The 26,184-nt window shown below is 37.7% G+C and overlaps 5 protein-coding genes across 6 annotated transcripts in view; 3 read left to right on the top strand and 2 right to left on the bottom strand.

The window, feature by feature from the left end:
* Nucleotides 1–663, bottom strand: part of ppp2r2ba (protein phosphatase 2, regulatory subunit B, beta a) — a 68,731-nt gene extending 68,068 nt beyond the window's left edge. Inside the window, exon 1 of the mRNA XM_084718637.1 lies at nt 269–663. Coding sequence (XP_084574763.1) covers nt 269–347 — 79 coding nt within the window. The 5' untranslated portion in view covers nt 348–663. The remainder of the gene's footprint in view (nt 1–268) is intronic.
* Nucleotides 664–1,510: 847 nt separating this feature from the next.
* Nucleotides 1,511–5,829, top strand: rpl26 (ribosomal protein L26). The gene is made up of 4 exons (XM_084718636.1): nt 1,511–1,668; nt 2,372–2,543; nt 2,635–2,775; nt 5,664–5,829. The coding sequence occupies exons 2-4, from the start codon at nt 2,376–2,378 to the stop codon at nt 5,790–5,792; spliced, it is 438 nt and encodes a 145-aa protein (XP_084574762.1). The 5' UTR covers nt 1,511–1,668; nt 2,372–2,375; the 3' UTR covers nt 5,793–5,829.
* A 3,370-nt stretch (nt 5,830–9,199) lies between these two features.
* atp6v0e1 (ATPase H+ transporting V0 subunit e1) lies at nt 9,200–12,237 on the top strand. Of its 2 annotated transcripts, none has more exons than XM_084718634.1 (4): nt 9,200–9,414; nt 9,939–9,986; nt 11,561–11,684; nt 11,841–12,237. In XM_084718634.1, exons 1-3 carry the CDS (start codon nt 9,311–9,313, stop codon nt 11,652–11,654), a joined length of 246 nt encoding a protein of 81 aa, XP_084574760.1. In that variant the 5' UTR covers nt 9,200–9,310; the 3' UTR covers nt 11,655–11,684; nt 11,841–12,237. The 2 variants fall into 2 exon arrangements, with proteins under 2 accessions (XP_084574760.1, XP_084574759.1); XM_084718633.1 differs by having other exon boundaries at nt 11,838–12,237.
* Nucleotides 12,238–14,493: 2,256 nt separating this feature from the next.
* LOC146326386 (vesicle transport protein SEC20-like) lies at nt 14,494–18,220 on the top strand. Its single transcript, XM_084718632.1, has 5 exons — nt 14,494–14,620; nt 14,735–14,826; nt 14,995–15,099; nt 15,315–15,433; nt 16,987–18,220. The coding sequence occupies exons 1-5, from the start codon at nt 14,516–14,518 to the stop codon at nt 17,181–17,183; spliced, it is 618 nt and encodes a 205-aa protein (XP_084574758.1). The 5' UTR covers nt 14,494–14,515; the 3' UTR covers nt 17,184–18,220.
* Nucleotides 18,221–21,039: 2,819 nt separating this feature from the next.
* On the bottom strand, nt 21,040–23,915 carry nkx2-5 (NK2 homeobox 5). Its single transcript, XM_084718339.1, has 2 exons — nt 23,153–23,915; nt 21,040–21,860 (listed from the first exon to the last, which is right to left on the bottom strand). Exons 1-2 carry the CDS (start codon nt 23,502–23,504, stop codon nt 21,247–21,249), a joined length of 966 nt encoding a protein of 321 aa, XP_084574465.1. The 5' UTR covers nt 23,505–23,915; the 3' UTR covers nt 21,040–21,246.
* Nucleotides 23,916–26,184: the final 2,269 nt, after the last annotated feature.

The raw sequence follows: 26,184 nt of genomic DNA, 5'->3' as shown, positions 1-26,184 counted from the left end.
ATAAGACACACACATAAAAATCCTCTGTTTGCATCAGTGATCTTTATCAACCCCACCTCCAGATTTAAGAACGGCAACAACTTCACGCACTGTGACAGATCTGCAGTGTGTTAGTATCCCTGCAACCGGACCATCTTAACTTCTGCACACACATGTACACTGTATGTGTCAGGGACAGACAGAGAGCAGCAGCCTGAACATTCATATGTCACACGCTCAAAGTAAGCAACTCACAGCCCTTGACAGCCCCCTCGGCGTCCCACCCTACCTTCGGTGTGGCAAGTGGAGGAGAGGATGGTGCTCGGAGGGCGGAAAAGGTACGGCAGATAACGGGAAAAACATTTCATCTTCTCCTCCGATGCTGGCCGACGGGTGAAGAGCGTTGCGTTGCGGGCTCCACATCCGCACTGCCGCCGCGACAGCCAGCCAGAGAGGAACCGGGGGGGTGCGGGAGGGGAAAGAGGCTCTCCGTCCGCGGCGCAGGGGGCTATGACAGCATCACTTTTCGCAGGCAGACAGCGCAGGCAGGCAAGGCGGCAGGCTCCGGTGAAACTGCGCGTCGCCCGGGGAGCAAACAGCAGCGCACCGTGTCAGCGCGCCTCCGCTTCCGTGTCGGTAGTTCACTCCGTGCGTGTAGTTGTTTGAGTGAGAGCAGGACAGGGGGTCGCCTCTGTCCTCTCTGAGGGGAGGTCATTTCATGTGTGGTCTGCCGGTGTAAACACCAACCCCCCTCCCGTGGTGTTTGGCAGGAGAGAAGGCGCAATTATAGATAATTATATAGATAATAACGCTGTTCCAACGATATTCTAGTATGAATCTGGAAGGCTACTAAATATTAAATTTCTAATAACCTTCTTAGAACTTGAACATTTGACGGTATTACCGTGTTCTGCTGTTTTATTTGTGTTTTCATAACATAATTAGTGTTTTTCTGCATCATACGTGACACTGAGACTACAACAGCACAGTGTGTGGTGAACATAGGCCAAAACTTGATGAATCATAGACAAAACTTGTTTCCAACAGCTGACCACGTTATTGATTAATTGGGTCTGGCGCCATCTTGTGGCAATATTTAATATCGACAGCAAACGAGAGTTAAAACGTCGCAAAAATGAAAGCGGAGAGAAAGCCAGAGTTTTTAAAATTTAATTTAATTTAATTTAATTTAATTTAATTTAATTTAATTTAATGTTTTTTTTAATTATTATTTATTTGTTTAAAAAAGACCCGTAACATTTATATTAATGAACCAGAAACTGTGTCAATATTTCCTATAGACAGCAAACAGGAGGTACTACGTCGCAAAAATGAAACCAGTAAGAAAAAACAGTCAAGATATATTTAGTTTTTATTAAATAAGACTCGTAAAGTTAATATGAATTTTGATTTGTGGTAATGCCCATTAAAAAGGGAGTAAAAATGAACGGAAAGCTTTTTTAAAAAGTCCCACACGTCCAATTTCACAATTAATACTGTACTTATCAATAGTCAAATGCTCATATGACTAATTTTAAGTCTCCGTGTTATATGTTTGCTGTATTAAATGTTTATTTGTGTTTTTTACCATCTTCCCGTGACATCTCGCGAGACTTGAGTGTGAACTAATGCAAGCGGAAGTACTATGTGAGCCTCTTTTCCGCCGGCCATAGAGGAGCAAACGGCAGGGTAAGAATTCCTGGCAGCTAATTTCACCAAAGTTATCACCATCCATCCTCCCTTTAATATCACTATGTATCCATATAACTGTGTAAACACGTTGTGAACATCGTCACCATCAAAAGACGGCCAATATTGAACCAATGTTAAAGATAGATTACCGATTAAAAACCTGTCAGTATTTGGTCACCCCGCTAGGTCTGTCGGTATCCGCATGTTGGTTACTGAAGGTGCCTGTTCGCTGGTGCTAGCGATTAATATTCGCCCTCCTCTATAGTTGATGTATTTTCATTTCAGTTTGTTGCGTTTTCGACGGTATCACTGAGTTAATATTGGCGCAGAAAGACAGTCGTTCCAGTCTGTATGTGATATTATGCTAACGCAGTAGCGTCTTTTTGCTAGCTTAGCATACAACTTTGTAGACCTGCTACAGGCAGTTAGCTGCTGTTTTAATGCTGTAAACGTAATTGTTTCAAGTAGCTGCAATGTGACGTTAGTTTGTTTTTCAGTGGAGGTGGCGGACAGACAAATTGAAATGTGAAGCATTTCAACCTGATGCTGACATTTCGAGAGTATGCTAGCATTCATATGCTAACTTGTCTAGCGTCTTTTGAACTCTTAAGTGCTTGCAGGAATCACCTTGCAGCACTTAAGAGAGTAATGTCCAGTAACTGCAGCATGTGAATAATGTGAATATTTTGTTTGCTCACAGCATCATGAAGCTGAACCCATTTGTAACATCCTCCCGTCGCAAGAACCGCAAGAGGCACTTCAATGCCCCCTCACACATCAGGAGGAAGATCATGTCTTCCCCCCTGTCCAAGGAGCTCCGCCAGAAATACAACGTGAGGTCCATGCCCATCCGCAAAGATGACGAAGTTCAGGTATAGTAGTCTGGATTGCTAAAGGTAGTCATGATTGTCTTAAGAAGTGGAAGCTGCATTTGTTTAACTTGCTTCTGGTGTTTACAAACAGGTTGTCCGTGGACACTACAAAGGCCAGCAGATTGGCAAAGTGGTGCAGGTCTACAGAAAGAAGTACGTCATCTACATCGAGCGTGTGCAGAGAGAGAAGGCCAACGGAACCACAGTCCATGTCGGCATCCACCCCAGCAAGGTGAGACACAGTTGTGTTAATCCTCAAAGTGGTGTGTTTGCTTTGATGAAACAGCAGTGTAAAAGTGAAAGTTTCAACACTGTAGATCACTTTGGGAAAGTTGGTGGTTTAAAATCTATGTTGAGCTGAATATGGACCTGTCAAGGCACATGCTTGATGTTTTTGTTACTTTAGGCATGTAATAGATGTGAAAACATGGTTGTCGCTCAAACTGTTGTTCAGTTTTAAGGCATAAACATCATTGCTCTATGAATAGAACTACACTATTGCTCCTTCTCATTTTATTCCTGGAATAAAACTTGACTTAGAAGCTGAGTGGCTGACTTTGCAATCACTCTTAGTCAAGGTGGGATAAGCCGAGCAGCACTTCACTAGGCTGACTTGTTCAAAATTGGATTGAAAATGTTTTACCTCTGTATACTAGGGCTGCACAATATGCATAATTAAAAAACTGCATTTTTGTTTTGACAAATATCACTATATGATTTACAGTTAGATTTTTCCAGCCTAATTTTCATTTTCACTGACACTTAAAGTCATCCTCTGTACCAAATATGTTTTCTTACATCTGGAGAGCAAGATTTGTAGGCCAGGGCATCTCTACAGCACTACAGTACTTCATTATAATGATGTTTTGGCAAACTTGTCCTTGTCAGAATTGCAGCTTCTGCAATTTGGATCTTGCACTTGGCCACATTTTGATAACATTTGAATTGTGTAGCCTTAGTCTAGACCAGGTAAAATACATCCAAATATATTTCAGTTTTTTTGGTAAATTTGTCAGATGTTGATTGAGTATTATGGCGATCTTTGAGGCTGTAGTTAATGTTGTTTGTGTTGGACCAGATTCTGTTGAGAAGTACTGACATTTTTTTCAACATATTCGTAAGTTATATGTGAGGCAGCTTTTGTGGCTCTAAAGCTCCCAGAAACCATAAAATGGTACATTGTATTTGTTTCTAACAATAAATATGCACTTAATTTTTTTGAGGAATACCTGGAATATAAGAACTCCCAAACACTAGTGATGTTTACATAAGACAGTATTACTTGAGTCCGATTGAAATCCTTCTGATTATACATTCCAACTTAACTGTTTACATGGACAGTCAAGTGATTCAATTAAACTCGTGTTTATATGCCCAAAAGCATTAATCAAAATGTAACCTCTTTGACATGTCCTGGTTCTGCCTGCTGTGAAGCATCTAATCTACCAGATATATAACAGAGGAAGTGGTTAGGGTTTGCCAGATGCTATTAAACAGAAGTGGATCCACCTGGTAATTTTCAAGATTGACCTACATCATATTCTCAGAACAATATTGGCGTCTTTAAATCTTTTTAAGGGTTCTAACGGAAAAGTTGTAGCCACTACTGACCACCATGTTTCTCTCATTCTATGAAACTCGTTCATGATGTCACCTACCCCTACATGGGGCAGACATGCACAGAAAGTATATTTATTTCAAGCCAGAGACTAAAGAGCCAGAAACTATTGGATTAAGTGTTTTACATGTTGTTATTACTTTTAATCTGATTATCAAAAGTACCCCTCCACCCCTCTCAGATTGAAAATTCATTCTGATGAGACACAATTGGATCAGTCTTGTGCAATTGGTGTTTACATGAGGCACTTTAATTCTGGTTGGACTGTAAGTCCGGTTAGTTGGGGTCCATGTAAATGCAGCTATGGTCCTGCTTACTGCTGAAATGTTTTATTACAACTTCTTCTTGTAATCAAATAAACTTTTCAGCATTAAGCGAGACAGCATGTGGGAGTTATTTTCACTGTTTTCAAGTTGTACCTTCTCTGATGTACTTGTCACACATTCAGGTGTGCAGAGACGTAATATTATGAAAAGAACAAAAAAAATTGAAGGCAAGAAGAAATAGGAAAGTGCAATGTGGATCTTAACAGCGATGTAATGCAAATTAAATTGTCCAGTTGGAAAGATGATGCATTAAATGGGTTTCTAAAAATGTTTTTGTGAAATGTAGTTCTCACTAAAATAAGACCTGTTAAACATGCAAGAGAAATCTTGAGACAGGTTCAAGTTAACAGGATGGTATATAAAATATATCATGGATAGGAAACAAATAAAAACACAGTTCTACCAACCTTAAGCGTCACTTAAGTGTCTTTGGTCAGAACAGTTGTGTGAAAATGAATGTAAACAGCCAATGCATCCTTGTCAGTGGATTGTCGGTCTTCACCTGTCCCAAAGAATAAAGGCAAAAAGGCCCCCCCAAAAAATACATTTTAAAATGCAGCCCCATAATCATAGAACTGAGTCACACAATTAGCCTAAAATCTCAATATACAGTACTGAAGTTTTTATACATGGGTAGTATTTATTGCAGAATGTATTTTTGACATGTCACAACAGGAAAAACGGATGTAAATTAAATGCCATTCCATATAGCTGCTTCAGTTTCAGGCTCATAGTACCATGCATGTTGGCTTACTGTCATAACCTCAGTGGAACACTTGAACAGATTGGAGATTACATTGTTCTTATTAACACCTGTACTTTTCCTATATGACAACCTGCTCTGAAAAAGATGGAGGTGGACAATTGCCTGTGACAATCTTATTGTTCAACCCACCACAACAACCCTGCTAGTTCTCCAGTTTGTCCCTCTCACGATCAAATTCAAGTAGCTGGAGAACATTAGTGCTCTGTGAATCTTGTTTGGGTCATGTTTGTATTCAGTGGTCACTTGTTTTATTTACTGACTGTGATGCAGCAGATGTCCCCCACCTTTACATTCAGTGATCAGTTGTTTTGTTTTCGCTGACCGGTGGGGACGATGTCCTGCATGTTTATGTTCAGTAGTTGTCAGTTGACTGTAACATGGATATTGATACCCCACATGTTCTGTTGCAGGTGGTCATCACCAGGCTAAAGCTGGACAAGGACCGCAAGAAGATCCTGGAGCGCAAGGCCAAGTCTCGCGCTGATGGAAAGGAGAAGGGCAAATACAAGGAGGAGACCATTGAGAAGATGCAGGAGTGAAAATGATCTTTTGCTATCAATAAACTGTATAAATGGACCACACTTTGTCTGTCATGTTTTGGTTGTGGAGGTGTGATTTTTTTTCCCTTTGCATCTGTTCTGTTTCAAAAATGCATACATTATTTTAAGTAGTTTGTTTATTTCTGATTTTTTTCCTGGCAGACGTTTGACCTCCAGAGAAACCAGTTTTTGGATACTGATAAAATTCATGCTTCTATGTGGTATGTGCAGTATATGTACATACAGATGTGTTGGGGGGGTTCCTGCAGCTTTGATTCCTGTCATTTGGATCCTTAAAGAATAGGTTATAAAAATGTCAAACTAACCTGGGAAGATATGAGGGGGCAGCATTTCAAAGCTTTTAAACTAAATCAGGATTGTCATGATGGAATTAAATCTCAAATTTGTGTAATTCAATACCAGGATATGTGATCTGGGATACAGATTCGGCAATCCAGTCCTGCCTTGAATCCAGATCAAATGCTGTTTTAAGTATTTCAAAATCGAAAGTGTAAATAAGGATAGTTTTGATGCTAAAAATCAGGACTACCCTGATCCTGCCGGAGGGGTGGATTCAGTGTAGATTCTAGGTGGATGCAGAGATGCGTAGGGCTCAAGAGATGTATTTAAACATTCTTTTATTTCTTGCAGATTAAAGTAGTAAAAGTCAGGTCAAAACATCCATTCCATATTAAACAAATACTTTCACCAAAAACATCCTTAAATGGGTAGGTGCAAAAACAAGAATTAAACATTTTGTCTTAAAGAAGTGCTATGTGCAACATAATTTTCAAATGCGTCATGCTTCATAATATCACTAAAGGATGCAAGGTTCCTCACTGAGGTGGAAGCCCGAAGTAGGTGAACCGGACTAATGACTAGCAGCGTTTTTTGATTAACAAAACCAGTAGTCTGACAGAACAATGTTTGTGTTTTTACCAGCAGACATTTCCTTAATAATAATGCACCTCCAAGCATTTTCACATCTGCGTTAAACATTACTTTGGACCATGACAAGAGTATTTCAAAACTTTTAATCTAGATCAGAATTTTTTTTTTACTATCCCAGATGAAATGGATCTTGCAGGTTTTGCCCAGGCTCTTCAAAGAATTTTCAGGTATGATCATTCTGATCCAGATACCTCAAGATCAGAATCACAGAATCTAGATTTGCAGTTTTTTGATAGGCCTCCGTCTGTTGGTCAAAGTAACATTTCAGTAACACAGACATGAAAATGTTGGAAGGTGTGTTATAATTATTAATTTAAGGTCTTGCTAAAAAGTGTTTTGTCAGTATATAACTGTTTTTATTGATCAAAATACCTTGAATATAATAATTTTTTGTAGTGTGTTCAGCTGGTCCATCTGGCTGCAGTGCTGTTGGTGTCTCCTACTTTTGGCCTCTGCTGCAGTGAGGAACCTTCAGGAATATTACGGAGCGTGATGCAGGTAAGACTTATGTTGCATGCTGCACTTTTGGAGGAAGAAATGTGAGATTATTAATAATATTATTATTTTTTTGCACCCAGCCATATTTACACAACAGTTTTGAGTTTTTTTTGGTGTTCTAACTGAAGATATTGATATATTCATTCATTGTTAAATTTTGAAGTGATATTGTTTTGTCATTATCTGTGTTACTTTACTATTCAAGAAATGAAAGATAAAAAGATCAGAGAATGTCAAGAGCCCTACATGTCTCTGCATCCTCCTTGAATCCATGCTGAATCCACTCTTCCAGTGAGATCAGGATAATCCTAATTTTTGTCATCAAAATTATCCTAATTTCCACCCTGGAATTTTGAAATACCCCAAAACAACATTTGATGATCATCTGACTAATGATCATCTCATTGGATTGTCATATCTGTATCCCAAGTTTGTAGGAGGGTCAGGATCAAATCTGGTGGTTATGAAATTTAATTCTATCTGAATTATTCTGATGTAGATTAAAAATTTTGAAAAGAGCATGTGAAATAACAGAATTTCACTGACATTGTGAACTTGGTAGAAATCTGTCAGAACATGGCATACAAGGAAATTGCAGGCTGAATGTTTTATTTTTATGATCTGACACTAAAATGAGCACCAGAAAACCCAACTTTGATAAGGATTAGTTTAATTTCAACGCTACACGTGCATTAAAGGGGAAAGAAGTTCCAGAAGAATTAAATCAGTGTTTTGCACCATTCTGTATCACAACAGGAGACGGCTGTTGCTTGAACTGTACTGATAACTTTGTAATTATACAAAATGAGCAACAGGGGTCACTTTTTTACCATAGTCTGAATATTCCCAATTGTAGGAAGTCTGGAATAAAATACTTAACAAGAATCGAGGGGGGCATTAAACAGTTAAAACAATTACAAAAGATCTAGGGATATATCACAAGACAAAACCACTATTACACATATCAAGTGTCTTAATAGCCCATTTTATTGTTAAAAATAAAGGTAGTTTCACATATTGCTCAACATCCTTCAGGAAAACAACACAATAAAATTGTTATTGTTAAATTTATATTTCTTAATCTAAAAAGTTGCTAATATCATCGTCGACTTTGATTTATCTGTCTTTTCTTGTTTTGTTTTGTTTTGTTTTAACAACACACTTTCACACTGTAGTATTAAATCTAAAAATATGACCAGTGACAAATCTTCAAAGGTCTTGTCAGAATTTCTTCTGCCTGCAGATCTCCTCTGTGGAGTCACTTCCAGTGCAGGGCCAGAATATGGTGTAAAACTGTTTAATATTCATCACAGGAAGACCAGTTCAAGTGTATGCCTCTTTTATTTTTCTGCAGTCCTAAATATAAAATACTGCTTCACAAACATTTCCAAATGAAATTTCTCTAAGTGACATAACTTACAGAGCCTGTCTGTAAAGTCATATATTTGCTTAAACAGCTCATGATATTTATCCCCCCAAAATGATCATACTCTTGGTATTTTACAAGGTAGTTTCACTAAACTGTTAAACTGTAATAATACAGAAAATGGTGTGCAAATTTACAGGAAAAAAGGTCAAATCAATCTGTGTTGTATCTTTTCAGGAGGTTCAAACTTTAACCAGATATGTGTTTTACAAATTAATGGAACTTAATAGGGTCGCGTTTAGAAGGGAACCCCAGACCCACGGAAGATCTCGCGAGAGTGATAGTTTAATCCAAACCCATGATCTTTTTCTCTCCTAATAAATCTTGTTCATTAACTCACACTTAATCACAGCGCTGCCACGTCATAGAACATAAATATTTTTACAACGTGCGCCCTGAAGCAACAACGCCTACAAACCTCGCGAGAGTTTCGCATATCAAGGGTTCTCTTATAGACACGGCCACACACACACACACACACACACACTTCAGTTCCTCCCTGGCTGGTTACTGGTCATGTGACGCGTGCTGACTTTTCTCTGTCGTCCTGCGGGTTGTTGTCTGGCAGCTGGACTCAACTGAAGTTTCTCAAGTCTGGAGTTTGTTCTTCTGATACATTATTCGTTTAAAACAAAAGTCCACCATGGCGGAACTAAGTTTTGTGATCGCCACGTCTGTGATGACCCTGTTTTGGGGTATTATTGGAGGAGTAGTGCCCTGGTTCATCCCCAAAGGACCAAACAGAGGGTAAGTTTGTTAGCTCTCTTTAGCTTTCACTCGGCTAGAAAGCTAGTTAGCTTAGGAAATTTAAGTTTTTATTGTATACTGTCCCGTGACTCTCATTTGATACAAGTATAGGCCTGTGTACAGTGTATAAAGTAAATTAGTGATGATTTTGAAATAAGTTTTTCAACGTTACTTTAACAGTTTCAGAATTTTAAACGTTATTTGCTAGTAAGTAAAAGTTATGGTTAGCTAACTGAAGCTAATTTGAGTCGCAGCAAACTTTCTATTAATGATGCTGGGATTGTTAAGATTTTACTTCAATAAATTTCTACAATGTATTTGTTTATATTTAGATACCAAACTCAAAAGATAAATATACTTCATCTCTGGAAAATAAGTCTAATGCAACTTCCCGTATTCTGCTGTTTGTCACTCGCATCACGAGATCAAGTGATGTTAATGGCCTGTAATGTTCTTTAAAACCGTGTCTGCTGTCATGAGATTAAATGAATACGACTTTTAAATATTTTCTCATATTCCCACAGAGTGATAGTCACAATGCTGGTGTTAACTGCAGTTTGCTGCTACCTGTTGTAAGTATTATCTTGGAAATCTTAATAGGTCTTCTCCTGTAACATTGTGTAATCTTTTTTTTAAGCCTATCATGCTTGTGCACCATTGATGATGTGCACTAATAGCACATAATCAAAATAATGGAAGGTCAGAATCAGGTCTATAGAATTAATAGCTGATTAATTCATTGTAGAGCTGTAACAATTAATTGATCAGTTGTCAACTATTAAATGAACGTCCAGTTAAACAGAATGAGTAATTTTACAAGGGAAAAAAGTCAAAATTCCATTTCCTGAAATGTGAATATGTCATGTTTTCTTACTCATCTATGACTGTAAACTAAATGTCTTTGGGTTGGTGGGCATCACTTGGGTTCTGGGAAGTATTGATCAACATGTCACAACTGACATTTTATCGACCAAACAACTAATCGATTGATCAGGAAAATATTTGACAATGAAAATACTTGTTAATTGCAGCCCTAATCCATTAAGAGGAAATTGTGTGGTGTCTATTTTGATAATTGATTAATTATTTAAAGGGACTGCTTAACCCCAAGTCAAAACTACATATTTTTCCTCTTACTTGCTATTTATCCATCTAGATTGCGAGCTTGTAAACTTTCTAGTGGAAAGAAAGTAGATCAGTTTGATTCTACTGCAGAAAAATAGTAGTTCTAGCAGATTTGTGCCATAGAAAGAGAGTAGTTCCCACAGGAAACTGCTCACAACAAGGTCAAACAAGGAGTAACCAGGTCATGATTTCTGGAAAGACACATTACTGTTGAATTTTTCAAATGTATTTTTGGGTGCTTTTAGCACCACGAGCAGAGTGCCAGTTGTCATTGTATTTGAGAGAAGGCAGACATCTCTATGGCTGATTTCTCCAAAACTCTGCAACTCCCACCTAAACAATCTAGATGGATAAAAAGCACTACAGGCCAGAGGTAAAACATGTATTTTTGATACTGGGGTGAGCTGTCCCTTTAAGCAATATGTCAAGCAAAAATCCCAAACATTCCCTTGCTTGACATGTTACTTTTCTTTGTTTAATGTGATAAGAAACTGAATATCCTTGGGTTTTGATCTGTCAGACGAAGCAAAACATTTGAATATGCCAGCCATTGATGATGAAAATGATCTTTAATTGCTGCCAAATATTACACGTTATCAATAATGAAACACCTCATTTCCAGAAGTGGCCATTTATCTGTATAGCTGAGACTGGGGGGGTTGATTGATGTTGCTGGTTCTCAGTTGTTTCCCCTCCTTTACTCCATATTAATTTCTGTGCATTACTTTCACAGTAAAACAAAGCTTGTCATTGGAGTTAGTACTGTTATGTATATAGTATTTCTGTCTTGAAAATAAATTATTTATATTCACATTAGGTGCAAGTGTGCATGTGGTGTCATGTTACATGTCAGATGGAGGCAAACTACTGTTGCAGCCAAGTGAAGTCATATCCCAAAGTCCCTGCAGTTTAATGCTGTGTAGAAAAATCTGAACAACTGGAAAAGACCTGCTTTGAAGGATGTGACTAATTCTCTTTTGACATGTGTGATCTTAATACCCTTTCTGTTTCTATCCATCAGCTGGTTGATAGCAATTCTGGCCCAGCTCAACCCACTTTTTGGGCCTGCTCTGTCCACTGACACCATCTGGTACCTGCAGTATCACTGGCCTTAGTTTACCCCTCCAGGACTCCTGACCATGCAGGTAAACATCTTCCTCTGAAAGAGCAAAGTGTTTGACCTACATACATACTGTTATGCAGCTTTTAGAGACTGGGCTTATATGTAAACCTATAGATGATGTATTTTCTTGCATGGCTTGGTTTTCTTTAAAGCTGTGTTAATTTATTTCTCTCAGCAGGAGAAGACCCGAGACTGCTGCAAACCAATGGACGTCTGCTGTTCACTCCATTGAAGTGATCATTCCCCCTGAATCGCCTTAAACTCAGACCCCTCTGTGATTATTATTGAGCGATGCCCACACAGGTGCCTTACACAAGAATGATTCCCAAAGGACCTCTGAGAGATCTCACTGAATGTGCTTTACTTAAATTAAAGCAACCTTGACATGGTGTTGTTCGGTTTATATATTATGTATATTGTGTTTATTGCTGTTGTTAATATGAATGACTTTGCCTTAAATGGTTGATGCCTGGTGTGTTTGACGTGATGCCTCTCTGTCTGGTAATGTTAATGATGGATGTAAATCTGTTCAATAGTTCTTATTAATAAATTAATAATCAACTCCATTGGTCCACTGCTTTTGTGTTTTCTTTTGCCTAATTTATGAGCTCATGGCTTTCGTGAAAAATGGAATGAATTAATTTTCTGAGTAAAAAGTGTAATTGTAGTTATTTTCATGATAAATTGTAATTACTTAACCGAATATAAAAGGCTGTTATAAAGTTGAAACAATCCAGGTGCCTACAAAACAAAGTATATAGATTATGTTTGTTAATTTAGGTGCATTTTGTCTAAACATATTTCCGTTTTTAGCTTACTATATATTTATTAATACATTTATATTTTATGTAGTTATATATATATATATATATAACAATTAGTCATTTTTACTATAAATCAATTAAAAAAATATATATATATATATATCACTTTGGTTTTATGACCAAAGCCGGTAGTCACAGGTCAAAATAGACTTCCGGCTTGCCGTAGCTTGAGCCGACTACGTTGGCAACATGGCGTCGTCGGATGTCCACGTCCGAATATGCGAACAAGAAATACTCAAATATGACTTGGAAATCAAAGCTCTCATCCAGGTGCGAATATTTATTTGGTAAGATTATTTGGTGCTGTGTTACGACACGTTGGTGTTTGAGGTTGTCACCGAGGTGAATCGTGTTATTAGCATTTATGCTACATGTGACTGAACTGTGTGCAGCTGCGGTCAGTCAGCCGGTTTACCGACAGTCAGAGCCGGAGCCGCTCTCACGACATTAACTTCCTCTACCAGTGCCGCCAAACTGCTTTAACGTGTCTTTTTATGTCAAAGTCTGCCGCCAGACGTGTTTACCGACAGATTATATGAGGTGGAAAATCAAAACTTCCACTTAAAGAGCAGGAAAACGGGACTGCAGTATTATTATCATAGAAAGATAACGTTAGCTCGTTCAGGTAAAGAAAAACTAATTTCCAGTTGGATTACTGCACTTTAAATGAAATAATCCTCAATAAAGAATATTCCCATTAATTAGTTTTTCCCCCTTCACATTGTTTTTGAGTGTGTTTGTAATATTACAGTTTCAGCTGATGTTTTTTTTAATGGAATCACTGCTGAAATTAATTACAGAAAATTAACAGCTGATGATCTCTCGGCGGCCATATTGATATGAAACAGGATAAGCACAGGTGTTTTCAATTATACCAATTAAGGTCCTCTTCCATTTAGTGCAGCTGAGCCTTACAGAGAGCCAACATGCACAAGCAGCACCCTGTTTGACCTTAATTAGTATCGTTGGTGTCACCTGTGTTTACTATTTAATGTAAAAATGGCTGCTGTGAAAAAAGATCTGGTTTGAAAGTTCAAATGTTGTTTATTCCACATATCCGTTTTTGTTTGTTTGTTTTGTTTTGTTTTTTGTAATCAGACTTAAACATCAGTTTTTAAAACTCAAACAAACAAACAAGAAAATCAAAAAGGTCCTTAAACACATTTAACACAGTTGTGGAAGTATTTCCAGAGTCGTCAAAGACCTCCTAAACCATCTTGATCAAAATATATTCACAGTGGTAATGTTTTTTTTACATGATTAAAAAAAAGATTTTTAATTAGTTCCTCAAGTTTTGACCATATTTCTCATTCAGTTAGTCAAACAATGACAATGTATTTAAATGACAACACATTTAAAAGTTTTGTTCTGTATGAAAATGATGTAATACAAAGCAGGGGTCCCAAACTTTTTCATGTCACCCCAGCAATAGAGGCACATAAGACCACTGATCCCCAATTCGAGAGGATTTTGTCTTAAGGCTGAGTTTGTTTGTTTTTTTTTATTTTTAATTTTATTATTAGTTATTTGAAAATTGTAATCAGTTATTCCTTAGATATACTTATTTACAGTTTTTACCACTTACTTAAACAGCTGAAGTTATGAGTTACATTACTGATTGCTTAATATTCAGTCCCTTTCGTTTTTGAAGTGTTGGTCAGACACGTAAGAAATCTGAAGGCTTCTTTTTACTGTGGGAACAAGTGATCAGTATATGTCACTAGTTTTTGACTTTGTGTAGATGACAAACAATCAGTTGATAATTGATAATAATTAAGAATATTTGACAGATTAATATCTAGTGAAAATAGTCATTGCAGGCCTGTAGTTCCCTTATTTTTGGCACATTTTATTCCCATCTGACAGAATGGTGCACGTCTTACTCACAGTGAGCTCCAGTGGTCGTTAATCCTGACAGAACAGCCTAAACTGTCAGAACACCTACGGTCTCACAAATGAGAGCCACATGTGGTTACCACTAACTTCACCTAATTAATGTGGGAGACGTGTCTGTCTCATCCTTGTGTTGATGTCTCACCAGGATATTACTGAGTGCACAGGCCCTCAGAGCAAGCTGACTGAGTTGAACGCAGAAGTGAAAAAGAGTTTCCACAATCTCAGATTGCGGATTCAGGTAAGAAACGCTTTTTGTGAATGTGTCAGAACCTCATCATAGGCTGTACATCAACCACTGACTTTATGATCATAGATGTCTCAGAAAACGTGTGCTGTTTTGTTTCTTTGACAGGATTTAGAGCAGATGGCTCTGGAGCAGGACAAAGAGTCAGACAAGCAAGCTATGGTCAGTCAGGTGGAAGGGCACAGAAAACAGATGCTGAGGTAATGTTTTAGATTTTAAAATTTTACCATTCCCCAACTTTACAGATGTGACCTGTTGTGTGTTTTGTTACATTTTTGTGGTCATGGGAGAAGCAGGTGAAATCGCTTACTTTAACTCGCATAATATCTACCTTTATAACATTTTTTTATTTATGTCTGTTTGTACAGTAACCAGACGGTTTGGAGGAAAGCTAACCTGGCCAGCAAACTGTCCATAGACAACATGGAGAAGCAGGCACTTCTTAATGGAGCAGACAGTGCTGTGAGACAGAGGTGAGCTTCGAATGTGTTACACCTGTTAGAGAAACACTCGCGTAAAGGAGAGGCATATAGACAAGGTCCAGCTTTATGTCTGGGAAAACAACATACTAAATCTTCTAGATGTTGTAACTAGAAAAATACAGTGTTGAAATCCTTCTTGTCCTTTTATAAATGGGCACTTGGACATTTATATTGTTTTTGTCTCTTGTTTTGTGTTTGTCTCTCAGGAAGAAGACCAAAGAGGGCCTGGCTCAGACAACTTCTGACATCACAGAGAATCTGATGAGCATCAGCCGGATGATGGCACAGCAGGTCCAGCAGAGCGAGGAGACCATGACGACACTCGGTTAGTGAAGGAAACACAACCCAATGAGAGAGACTGCAAAGTTCTTAATTAAAGCACTCTTACACACGTGTGCTTTACCGTTAACAACATTGATGCTGTCAGGACCAAAGCGCTCAACCTCCAGTGTCATGTTGAGATTTACAACGGTCGCCAACAAAATTAAAGATATAATCAAAATGTGTTCATACTGTGGGGTAATTTGCTCTCAAAGTAAACACTTTGCTGTTCATCAATTTCTACACTGATTTCACTCATGCCTGTGTTCGCTCCAGTTATCTTAAGTTACTCTTTTGCATTATAGCATTTATTATCACGATATGTCTTGTCATTATTTTCAAGAATGCGCAGGGAATAATGAGCTTTACTAATTTTTGCAAACTCCAGCTGGAGTGATAAAATGTATTAGACCCGTCACTCATGGTGGTACTCATGGTAAAAAGTATCTAAACCAGCTCAAACTGACACATTTCTGATTGACTGATTGATATATTAATATTTCAGCCTTGTAAAAAAGAAAACAAACAGTAAATAAAAGCTCTCAGAAATATGCTAATTACCAACATAGACCACTTTTATGTGAACAAACAGATTGCAAACACAGAGTAACAAATTCATGTTAAAAACAGTCCATCAACATCAACCGACACAGAACTTTTCAAAATTAAACTGAAGTTCAGTTTTCAGCCTGATGTGACCACAGACATAATACCAAAATAATAATTATAATTATAATGATGATAATACTAAAGAAAAAAGAGCTCTGGTATCAGTATTAAAGTTATTTAAGTAATTAAAAGATAAAGCACACATTTTTTCCGTTTGTGAAGCTGGAGCCATGAAATGTTTTTGTACGAAAAATTAGTTATTGAAATAGTTTAGTTAGTTAAATAGTTTCCAGTTAAAGTAATCAAGCATGTGACCTAGTTTGACCCGTCCACACAAAAAACTGGAATCAAGAATCGTTAAGAGCCCAAATCAATAAGCAGAACTGGAATCGGACTTGTTAAAATCCCAATGATACTTAACCCTACTAATAACTGGAAAACAATCAGTCACATCAGTAGAACCATGAACTTTGACCCTTAGTAACAACCAGTAACACAGACGATTTCAACTCCCTGTTGAGTCAGCAGCCAACTTCTTGAACGAAGATAGATTTAATCATTTTTAAAAATTCACAACCTGTTTTTAATCAAGTGAAATGTTCTGTTTCCATCTATATTTGTGCCGGCCGCTGCACACAGAAGAGACACACGCCTGTAATAGCAGGACAGTCTGCAGCATCCATCCATCCATCCATCTATCCATCTATCCATCCAGTCGATTTAATTATTCTATAAGTGTGACTTTAACAGCTGCAAGAAATATCTCGTCTCAAAAATATTTCCCCTTCTGGGCAGAGTAATTTTTTTTTTAGTGATGAGCTTGGTGAACTGTCATCTAAATGTCTCAGTGACCAATCAGATTGCTTGGTCAGAACTATTTGTTGTATAATTATCTTTTCTTATACCACTTGGTTTTGTTGAACTTCTCTTCTTTTCTTCCGTTTCAAGCAACCTCCTCGAGGACAGTCCAAGAGACCAACGACGAATTCAAGACCATGACGGGGACCATCCAGCTCGGGAGGAAACTCATCACCAAGTACAACCGCAGGGAGCTCACTGATAAACTGCTCATCTTCCTGGCGCTCGCGCTCTTCCTCGCCACAGTCCTCTACATCCTTAAGAAGAGACTGTTCCCCTTCCTGTAGACGAGGTACCTTTCGAGGAGCTCTCATTATCCACATGCACTGCTTTCCACGGTCAAATGATTTTAAACAACTCCGAATGCTGTGTGTCATATTACGCACACAGCGTCTGCTCAGAGGAATGTGGACTGTTCACTCTGCTGAGAGTGAAATATTGTCCACAGAGGGGAAGATAACCCAACACACCTCATAGATCCATGCAGTGTTTAATTTATTGACAAGGTTTTGCTTCATCAGACAAAGGGAAGAGTTAATTCTTGTGGAAAAGACGTGTTGGTGGAACAAAATGTGTCAAGACGTTCATCTTTAGTTATTCTGTGTGACAGTAATGCTGTGCATTGCTTTTAATCAAATCAGTTGTGAGAGAAGAGGTACAACCCGTATTAATCCTTTTTTTTTTTCTCCTACATTCCTGTGACAGATATCCGGTACGTTTTTTTTTTTTTGATTCTTAGAGTACAGAAAGTATTTCCCAGACACCTGAAACAGTGGCTCTGTTTGCTTCAGACGTTTCTGAGAGTGCTGACAGTAGTAAAACTTTTTTTTCTGTTTATGTGACACACAGTAGGTTCGAGGGAAATTTAAGTCAGATCTCATAATCGCAAAACAAGTGCACTTTTCATGTCAGGTCAACAAGCTTTTGCTGGCACGCACGCCATTAAAACAACATTATAGTAGCATTTATATTTGTATTATTCCAGGGTAGTATTAAATGTCACAATATTAAGGATGCATATTGTGTAAGACTGAACAATTAATTGAAATTTTATCAAAATTGACAAACTGACTATACTGCAATTTTCAAATCCTAGGAAATGCAGTATTTGTTAAAGGTGAAGCGTGTGTCAAAATACTATTTTAAATCGAACATTGTTGTGCTGCAGAGATGTTCTGGCCCACACATCCTATTCTGCAGACTGAAGAAAACATCTTTGTTTGGTACAGATCCCCTCATAAATCACATCATAATCATTGTAATACGTTTTCCAACCAAAATGAGAATTATGATGCAAAAATAATATTCCTTCTAATATCACAAATTATTAATATTTGAATTTGAAAACATAGATGAAGTAAGGTTGTCAACACATAAAACCAATTATCTGTTCATCTTTAAAAATCAAGAGTCGATTAAAAATAGAATAACCATCAGTGCTATAAAATATGTATATATGTATATGTATGTATATATGTATACTTAAATCAAAGAAACTAATTTAGTTTTGACCTTGATGGTCAAATTGAATCATACATTTCGAGAATCATGACACCCATATTATAGATCCCTGCAAATAAAATCACGTGATAATCATTTTAATGTTTTTCTTTGAAAATAAGGATAACGATGCAAAAGTATCATTCCCTCTATTATAAATCATGTTGTAATTGTAATATCAGTCAAAATAATCACAATTTAATATTTTTCAAAATAGTTCATCCCTAATATTTTGGGAGCAACATTAGGACTTTTAAAATAAATATGCCTGTGTAACAGGAAGGCGACTCCTTCATGTATTCCTCACTAACTGGTGTTTGAACCATGACCTGATGATCTTAAATTCACTGTGCAAATGATCTATACACATTTTGTGTCATTTTTATTTATAACGATGTACTGTATAATTACTGTAAGGTATAATTTATTGCAGCATTATAATGACTTAATGCTTTTTTGGCAACACAGTACTGAAATGGCTTTTAACTTTGACACGATTCAAACTGAACTGCAGTCACTCAGTTTGTGTCTCACTAGGTGGATAATCAGAACTGTGCTCCTACTTGTATGTGTGCACTTTCTAATGGTTTATTCAGTCAGCATGCACACCAAGATATTAAAAAAAAAACTTTCCTCAGAGAAAGAGTGTCGCACACTTCCCTCCATCTCTGCCCGTGTTCGCTTGGGCTCCGGTCTGCAGCGGAGCAGAAAAGCTCAGAAAAGCAGTGGCAGCGATCACACTGGCAGAGATAGAGCAGCATGCATCCCTGCCTTTCTTCAGATAAGACCCGGAAAAGCAGATTATTCCGACCTGTTTCCCTCTCCCCTTTTCCAGTGTGGGTGGAGGGCGAGGGGGGATATTTTTAGGTTCGTGTGGCGCTGTTATCTGACGTTGCCTTTTCAACACCTCGCAGGAGAGGGTGGCCAGAGGAGCTACATGACCTTGCTACCCTTTCTGCAATTGCCTGGCATTGCATTGCCATTTTGTTTTAATATAATGTAAATGTTTGTCAGTATTGATTATCAATAAAGTCCTCTGGCCTGACGTTTCTCAGACATGTGTTTGTGGAGGCGTGTAGTTTAGAATGAGGTAAAAGACAGCAGAGCAGTATGTGTGGAGAGACCTGAGAGATGCCTAAGCAGCTCTTACTCATGTAAAGTGGAGGCGGTTGGGCAGAGCCAGTTCCTCTCCTGTTCATATAACTGCACACTTAGACAAGGACTCTGGCTCTCTGTCAAGCAAATTGGACTATTCTTGCATTTAGCACCGCGATAGTGTCAATCAAGTGTTCGGGTTTGTATCTGGACAAGTGGACTGGGGTCTCAGGGGGCTGATGGAGTAAACACAGGAACCACACAGACTCTCCAACGCCGCGTTCATATAGTAGTTTCCACTGCTGCCAGTTATTTATCTGAGACCAGTTCAGATTCTCAAATAAAACACAGTAATGACTTTGACAACTTTTCGAAAAAAGGAGTCTTTAATGATCAAATATACTGTCCAGAAATAGATAAATATTTTGGATCAGGTAACGTCTTGAATCCGTCCTCATATTTACAGAGAAACTGTCCACTTTCAGCACGGCTTTTGACAAACTGTATATAGAAAATACTCGCACACAGAATACAATTAATAAAAATCAAATGTTTGTACTTCTGTAGAATTAAAAGTAACATTTCCTGATTAAATCAGCAGATCCTGATTTAAAAAAACAAAACAAAAAAAAAAACTTAACACAGGTCAAGGTCATGGCTCACTGCCGTCTTTGTCCCAACAACTTTAAACATGCGTGTGGAGTGTACATGTGTCTGACAGCGGGTTGTAAAATGTGTAAACTTTGAGCAACCTTTTAACCTTGTTTAAGCATATTGAAGGAAGCCTCCTAATAGCCACTTGAACATTTTAACCAGACACAAACCATGTGAAGGTTGTACAGATGTCGGCATCCTTTATGTGGATCTCCTGTATAACCAGTTCAACCATTAGACATGGATTATCCAGTATATTATCATAATTATAGTTCACCATTACATATTATGTACAGTAGACTTATTATATTTCCAGTGTTGTCTATTTCTGAATATATCTTTTAAGGATTTATGAATTGACAGCAAGAGCCAAACCAGAGCCAGTTATTACTTTAAACAACTTTAACAAATTTCAATTAAATAGTAGTAGTTTATCAGGCCTAAATGCAACAGGTTTGTCGGTTTGTTTTTACTTATGTTTAATTTTTAATCTATGTTGACTGTGCTCAAGCTGAAGACTTTACACATCATGGACAATTAACTGTTTTTTAATATTGTCTAACTGACAATTTTCCTCAGTGTGGTTACAATAAAGTTTCAGCCTAACTATTTTAACTAATAATGATAATAATAATAATATAGTGTGTATATAATTAATCATTGTTCATGGCCTAAATTATAATAATTAAGATGTTTTTCATAGCTGCCCACTGTCTGTTTTTATAGGGTTTGTAGGTTATTGTTAAAATATTTGACCATATGGTGTAGTATAAAAAAAAGAAAATTTTTTTCTGTGAAAAACAGAAAATGCTTGGACAAATTTGAAATTGAAATATCATTTAAAGAAGTGGTTTTCTTTTTGTCTAATTACTTTTTTTATTGTTATTATTCGCTCAAATCTCCTGTCTGTGCGCTAACGTCACGAAAATAAATACAACTTGTAGGTTATTCAGACAAACTGGTGCGGAAAACTAAACGGGAAAAAAAGTTAGTTATTAAATTTTAGGGAAGTTACGCAAACTTCGCATCGTCTTGGCACATTTAAAAATGCATGCAGTCAGAAAACAATCCAAGAGTAACACGAATTTTTGATATTTTTGTTCACCATGTCCTAATGCCATGTAACGAGGACACCCCGTTACTGGAGGAGAAGGTGTTCTGGACATTATTCAGCTCCCCCACCCCAAAGTTCATGTAGTTCCCGCTGCTATTGGCTCCCTGCATAGTTTGCACGGTGGCTGCCGGGTAATTACACGCATAGTTCGTGTTGCAGCCCGGGCTGGTGTAGTTACTGAAGGCTGGGTAGTTGTTATAAGTGAAATGGTTGATGTGACTCATGCTGTAGGAGGGGTTGTAGGTGGCCGCGTCCGCCGCCAGACAGGGCTTCCCATCCCGCACCAGCACGGGCACCGACACCCTCCTGGGCGGCGGCAGGGACACCATCTCCAGGCTCTGGTCCTGCCGCTGCCGCTTGCACTTGTACCTCCGGTTCTGGAACCAGATCTTCACTTGGGTCGGGGTGAGTTTGAGCACCCCGGCCAGGTGGTCTCTCTCCGGGGCGGACAGGTACCTCTGCTGCTTGAAGCGGCGCTCCAGCTCGTACACCTGCGCCTGGGAGAAGAGGACCCGCGGCTTCCTGCGCCTCCGGGGCTTCGGTCGGTCCGGGTCCTCGGGTTTGATGTCCACCAGAGGCTCGACCGGAGGACTGAACTCCTCTGATTACGCCAGACATAAAGACAAAAAATATTAAAGGCCTGTGTGTGTGTGTGTGTGTGTGTGTGTGTGTGTGTGTGTGTGTGTGTGTTACTTCTTAACAGACTTTATTGGTATTTATTCTCAGAGTTCCTCATTAGATCAGTTATTTTTACTACTGTCAACAGCAACAATATAGCCTTTTTTAATATATATATATATATTATTGTATATATAATATTCAACAGTATGATTTTTTTTGTTCTAATTCTGACAAGGTTGGTGATCCAATTTACTTGGTTACCCATGATGCATTCAGTGTCAGTTTTGGATAAGACACCTGCACGCTACAATCTGACAAGTTGTTATTACTTTAAAAAGTTCAGAAAATTGGTTGCCTTGATAAAGGTAAGTAAATATAGCTGTTAATCTTAAGTCATGTTTATTTCATACATGGTTAAAAAAAATTTGTTTCAACTTAATAAGTTTGTGTCTGTTGCCTTCAAAATTTAAGTTGGCTGAATTTGAAACGACAAGTTGATGTAATGTAAGGGTTCAAAACATGAACTTTTATGGTCAAATATACTTGATATTAATTCAGTTGTACTTCAGAAAACATTTTTAATAAGGTTAAGATATTAAGGTGAACAACAGAACATTAAAGATTTGATTTCCTTTTACATTTAATTAATGAGTTGACTGAACTCTTGATTCATTGAACTCATCATTTCAAGTGAAAAGGATTCCTCTTAAAAGAACTAAAGTTTAGAAAGTAAATAAATACTAAAAAATTTAGGTGAAATTTGAACTAATAAAACTTGTGTATTTATGTTAGGTTAATGAGAAAAGAATAATTGATTCCACCAAATACCAGTACAGTAAATTTATGTTTACTTAAATTTTTTACATTTTGTTGCACTTACTTAAGTTGTTCCAACTTAAAAATGGGAAGTGAAATTAATTTACACACATTTGACACATAATTGAATAACTTCGTCTGATCACTGTTGTTTGCCAGTGCAACTTTTGTAATCTTGGGACTGATTTTCTTACATTTCCCTACATTTCATACATCTTTATACATCTATAGCAGGCCAACAGGAAAATGCTTAGCATCAACTCAACTTTTAGATTTGTTTAAATTTTAAAAATCAAGTTCCAAAGACTGTATTCAGTTTTAAAGTGTATTATTTTTATTTTGTTTCCGTGGTTTTTGAAGCATCTGTTGCGTTTTGCACAAATCAAACAACATGAGCCTGTGGGCCTAAGTTTGCACAGGCCTTCAAAATAAAACCCCGTCCTCTCATCACCTCACCTTTTCTCCGTTTCCCCTCAAACGCGTCTGGTTTTACGTCTTTTACTATCTCCATCTCCATGAGGGATTTCCCATAAAAGGTCGTGGCGAAGCTGAGCGCATTGCCTCTCTGTCCGGCTCTGGAGTCGTGGAGGTCCTCCCCAAACAGCGAGGCGGCGGACGACATGTCCCGGAGAGGCTCCTGCTTCAGGCGGGCCAGCATGCAGGAGGAGGAGGAGGAGGAGGAGGAGGAAGAGTCCATACGAGAGGAAGAGACGTCCAGGGAAGACACCATAACGTCATGACTGTGCTCCAAGTTTAATATATCCTTTACGGAGAAGGGAGTGGACGTGCTGCTGGGGCTGGGAAACATTGCCAAGAAGAACTCCCAAAAGTATTAATCTGACATATGGAGGCAACAAAAAAGACGTCAACAAACTCTCTCTCCTTCCTGGTAATATTTACTGGATTTAAGTATTAGTTTGGTGAAGCAGACTGATCTTGAGTGAAGTGTGCATTTTGAATGTCAACCCTGACTCCAAACTTTTTTTCTTGGCCTCCCTCTCCTCCCGGTGACGCAGGGAGGGGGAGGAGGAGGGAGGGAGCCAGTGGGACCCTCTGGATGGAGCCACTGGTACTCCCATTTTATGACGTAAAGTGATGCCTGGTGCACGCGCTGGGACTGACGTTTCTTATAGATATTTGTGTGTGTTTAATCACTGCAAATATACCCAACCTACAGCAGCCCAGAGTTTATCAATCTCTTTACAAAGCAGCTTAAATTATTAGAAATATTAACTCATATGCACTGAGAAAAAAATCCTTCATACTTTAGTGTAATCTATTCTCATTAATTTAACTTACATGTACAACTTTTTAAAATTCAAATGATCTAAACTTAAAATGTACAGTATTTATTTCAGAAACATATAAACGAGTTCTTTTAAGTTGAAATCTTTTTACTTCAAATGATAAGTTGAGTAAATGTGCTGCAGCTGAAGTTCAATCAACTTGTTAATGTAAGTTTCCAAAAAAAAAACATGATCAGCAGACTTCCCAGCATGCATTGTTTGAGAGTTAAGATTCTCATGAGATCCTTCTTTTTTTATATAGTTTGAAGAAAACATGACGAAAACTGGGTGCCTCTCATACAGTTTCATATAAGTCGTGGTTGCTTGTTTTCACAATAACAAAATCACTGTGAACCATGATGACAGTTAGTATTTTCTCTTACACATTAAATTTAATAAATTCACTGAAATCAGCTGCAGCTGTGAGTTGAGCTGTGAAATGAAGGACTGGCCTTTCAAAAAAAAAAAAAAATGTAGCAAGAAAATCAAATTTGTTTGTAATGTTCATCAGTATGACTGAAGAAATGTTGGTTCAACTTTACATCTTAAGCTCATTGAACATGTTTTCTTCAAGAGCAACTGGATTGATATCAAGTTTTGCTTGAAAAGTTTGTTTATTTTTATTTATTTATTTTTATTTTTATTTTTTTTTACAGTGTATCGTGCCACTTTAACAATAAGACTACCCTTATAAATGTTTTTTTTTTAGTTTTATCATTAAGGTATTAATTAGGTTGTTAGGACTTTATAAAGCATTACCAGTGACCTGTTGCTTGCCAAATAGTGAGCCGACAATGAGCCTCAGATCTAATTGTTTACTTAACTTACTAACTTATCTTCATCAGCCAGTATTTATACTTGTCAGCTTCATCAGATATTTGTTAATAAGTTACTAGCATTTAACTAGCATCAGCATATTATCATTAGGGGAGACCAGGGGTTATTGTAACATTTTCATCTTATAACATATAAAAAACATAGGTGCACTATTTCATAATACAATGGGAATATTTTCACTAATAAGGATCAGCTGATAATATTAAATTTAATGCAGGGTGTCAGTGTTACCCTTGGTTGGGTCAGTTGTAACACTGAAAAATAAGTCATATTAAGCCACTGCATCTCAGAGAAAAGCACACCTCAAAGTAATCATTACTGCTGTAGTATAAGTTTTTTCGAGGCTCTATTGTTCCAGTTCTTTTAAATGTCAGGCATGGAATGCATTTAGAGCAAACTTTCTATTTCTATTCTAGTTATACAGAAGACCAGACAACTGTTCTTGCAGTAACAAGATAATGAGTTTAATTGAGTTAAAAGTCTTTTCTTACATTTAAATTGAGTGAAATATGTTCATTTTCAAACAGACACACAAAAAGGTGCGTACACTGGGCCATGTGGCTCAGGGGCAGCTGTAACACAGTGTTGCAGCCATGATAAAATCTTGCAGCAACACCTATATCAGCATGTTCATTTTTAAGTAATAACCTTGAGCTGAAATTAATTTAAGTGTAAAACAGCAGTCAGCTAAACTTTAGACAGCAGGAGAAAAAAAATGGTACGTACAAAAAGTACTTTAAAATCAGTTTTTTGTTGAAAACCTCTGCTGTGATGAGACGACCCAGGTCCTGATCCACAGGCAGACAGTGAATCCTACTGAGCATGTGCAGAGTAAGTGTCCTCACTCTAGCTTGTGTCTGACAGGAGCAATTGAGTGTGGTACAATTGCCCCGTGTCTCCCCTACTTCATTTGGCAGGGACAGTGCATACTAACAAATTTCTGAAAACATGCAGAATTAGCCAGAAAGGTTCATTTTCATCGGTAATAGTAACTAAGGCTTTGACAATATTGTTAACCTTGACATTTTCAGCTTGGATTTTTTTTACACTTTAGAATAAGGCTCACTTTGTCAGTTATAAATGGTTTTAACTCATTAGTTAGATTAGCTAACTGCCAAACAGTGAGCTCACTCTGATGTATGAAAAATGTTTTAACTACTTTTGTTCATTAATGATTTATAAGGCGTTCACAACCTAACTATAAATCATCTCTAAGTCATTTATAAGGGTAGTCTTATCTTCGTCTGCCCTGAGTTAGGATAGCACTGATTCATGAAGTTAATAAATTCAGTAAACTTGTTTCTGAGACGGATATTTCTCAGAATTAATCTCATTACGCACAATGCAAACGCCGTTTCAGTTCAT

Source organism: Lutjanus erythropterus, chromosome 5, assembly GCF_056507025.1.
Source record: "Lutjanus erythropterus isolate fLutEry1 chromosome 5, fLutEry1.hap2, whole genome shotgun sequence".
In the NCBI taxonomy this organism is placed as follows: Eukaryota; Metazoa; Chordata; class Actinopteri; order Lutjaniformes; family Lutjanidae; genus Lutjanus; species Lutjanus erythropterus.
Note: the sequence above shows the minus strand (reverse complement) of the source record. Positions and strands in the feature narration are given on the sequence as shown.

Coding starts and splice junctions, on each gene's coding strand:
- LOC146326386 (XM_084718632.1), top strand. CDS start 14,516: ATGTCTCACCAGGATATTACTGAGTGCACAGGCCCTCAGAGCAAGCTG. Junction 14,621..14,734: donor ATCTCAGATTGCGGATTCAG/GTAAGAAACGCT, acceptor TTTCTTTGACAG/GATTTAGAGCAGATGGCTCT. Junction 15,434..16,986: donor GGAGACCATGACGACACTCG/GTTAGTGAAGGA, acceptor TTCCGTTTCAAG/CAACCTCCTCGAGGACAGTC.
- atp6v0e1 (XM_084718634.1), top strand. CDS start 9,311: ATGGCGGAACTAAGTTTTGTGATCGCCACGTCTGTGATGACCCTGTTT. Junction 9,415..9,938: donor CCCAAAGGACCAAACAGAGG/GTAAGTTTGTTA, acceptor ATATTCCCACAG/AGTGATAGTCACAATGCTGG. Junction 9,987..11,560: donor GCAGTTTGCTGCTACCTGTT/GTAAGTATTATC, acceptor TCTATCCATCAG/CTGGTTGATAGCAATTCTGG.
- nkx2-5 (XM_084718339.1), bottom strand. CDS start 23,504: ATGTTTCCCAGCCCCAGCAGCACGTCCACTCCCTTCTCCGTAAAGGAT. Junction 21,861..23,152: donor TGAGGGGAAACGGAGAAAAG/GTGAGGTGATGA, acceptor TGGCGTAATCAG/AGGAGTTCAGTCCTCCGGTC.
- rpl26 (XM_084718636.1), top strand. CDS start 2,376: ATGAAGCTGAACCCATTTGTAACATCCTCCCGTCGCAAGAACCGCAAG. Junction 2,544..2,634: donor GCAAAGATGACGAAGTTCAG/GTATAGTAGTCT, acceptor GTTTACAAACAG/GTTGTCCGTGGACACTACAA. Junction 2,776..5,663: donor TCGGCATCCACCCCAGCAAG/GTGAGACACAGT, acceptor GTTCTGTTGCAG/GTGGTCATCACCAGGCTAAA.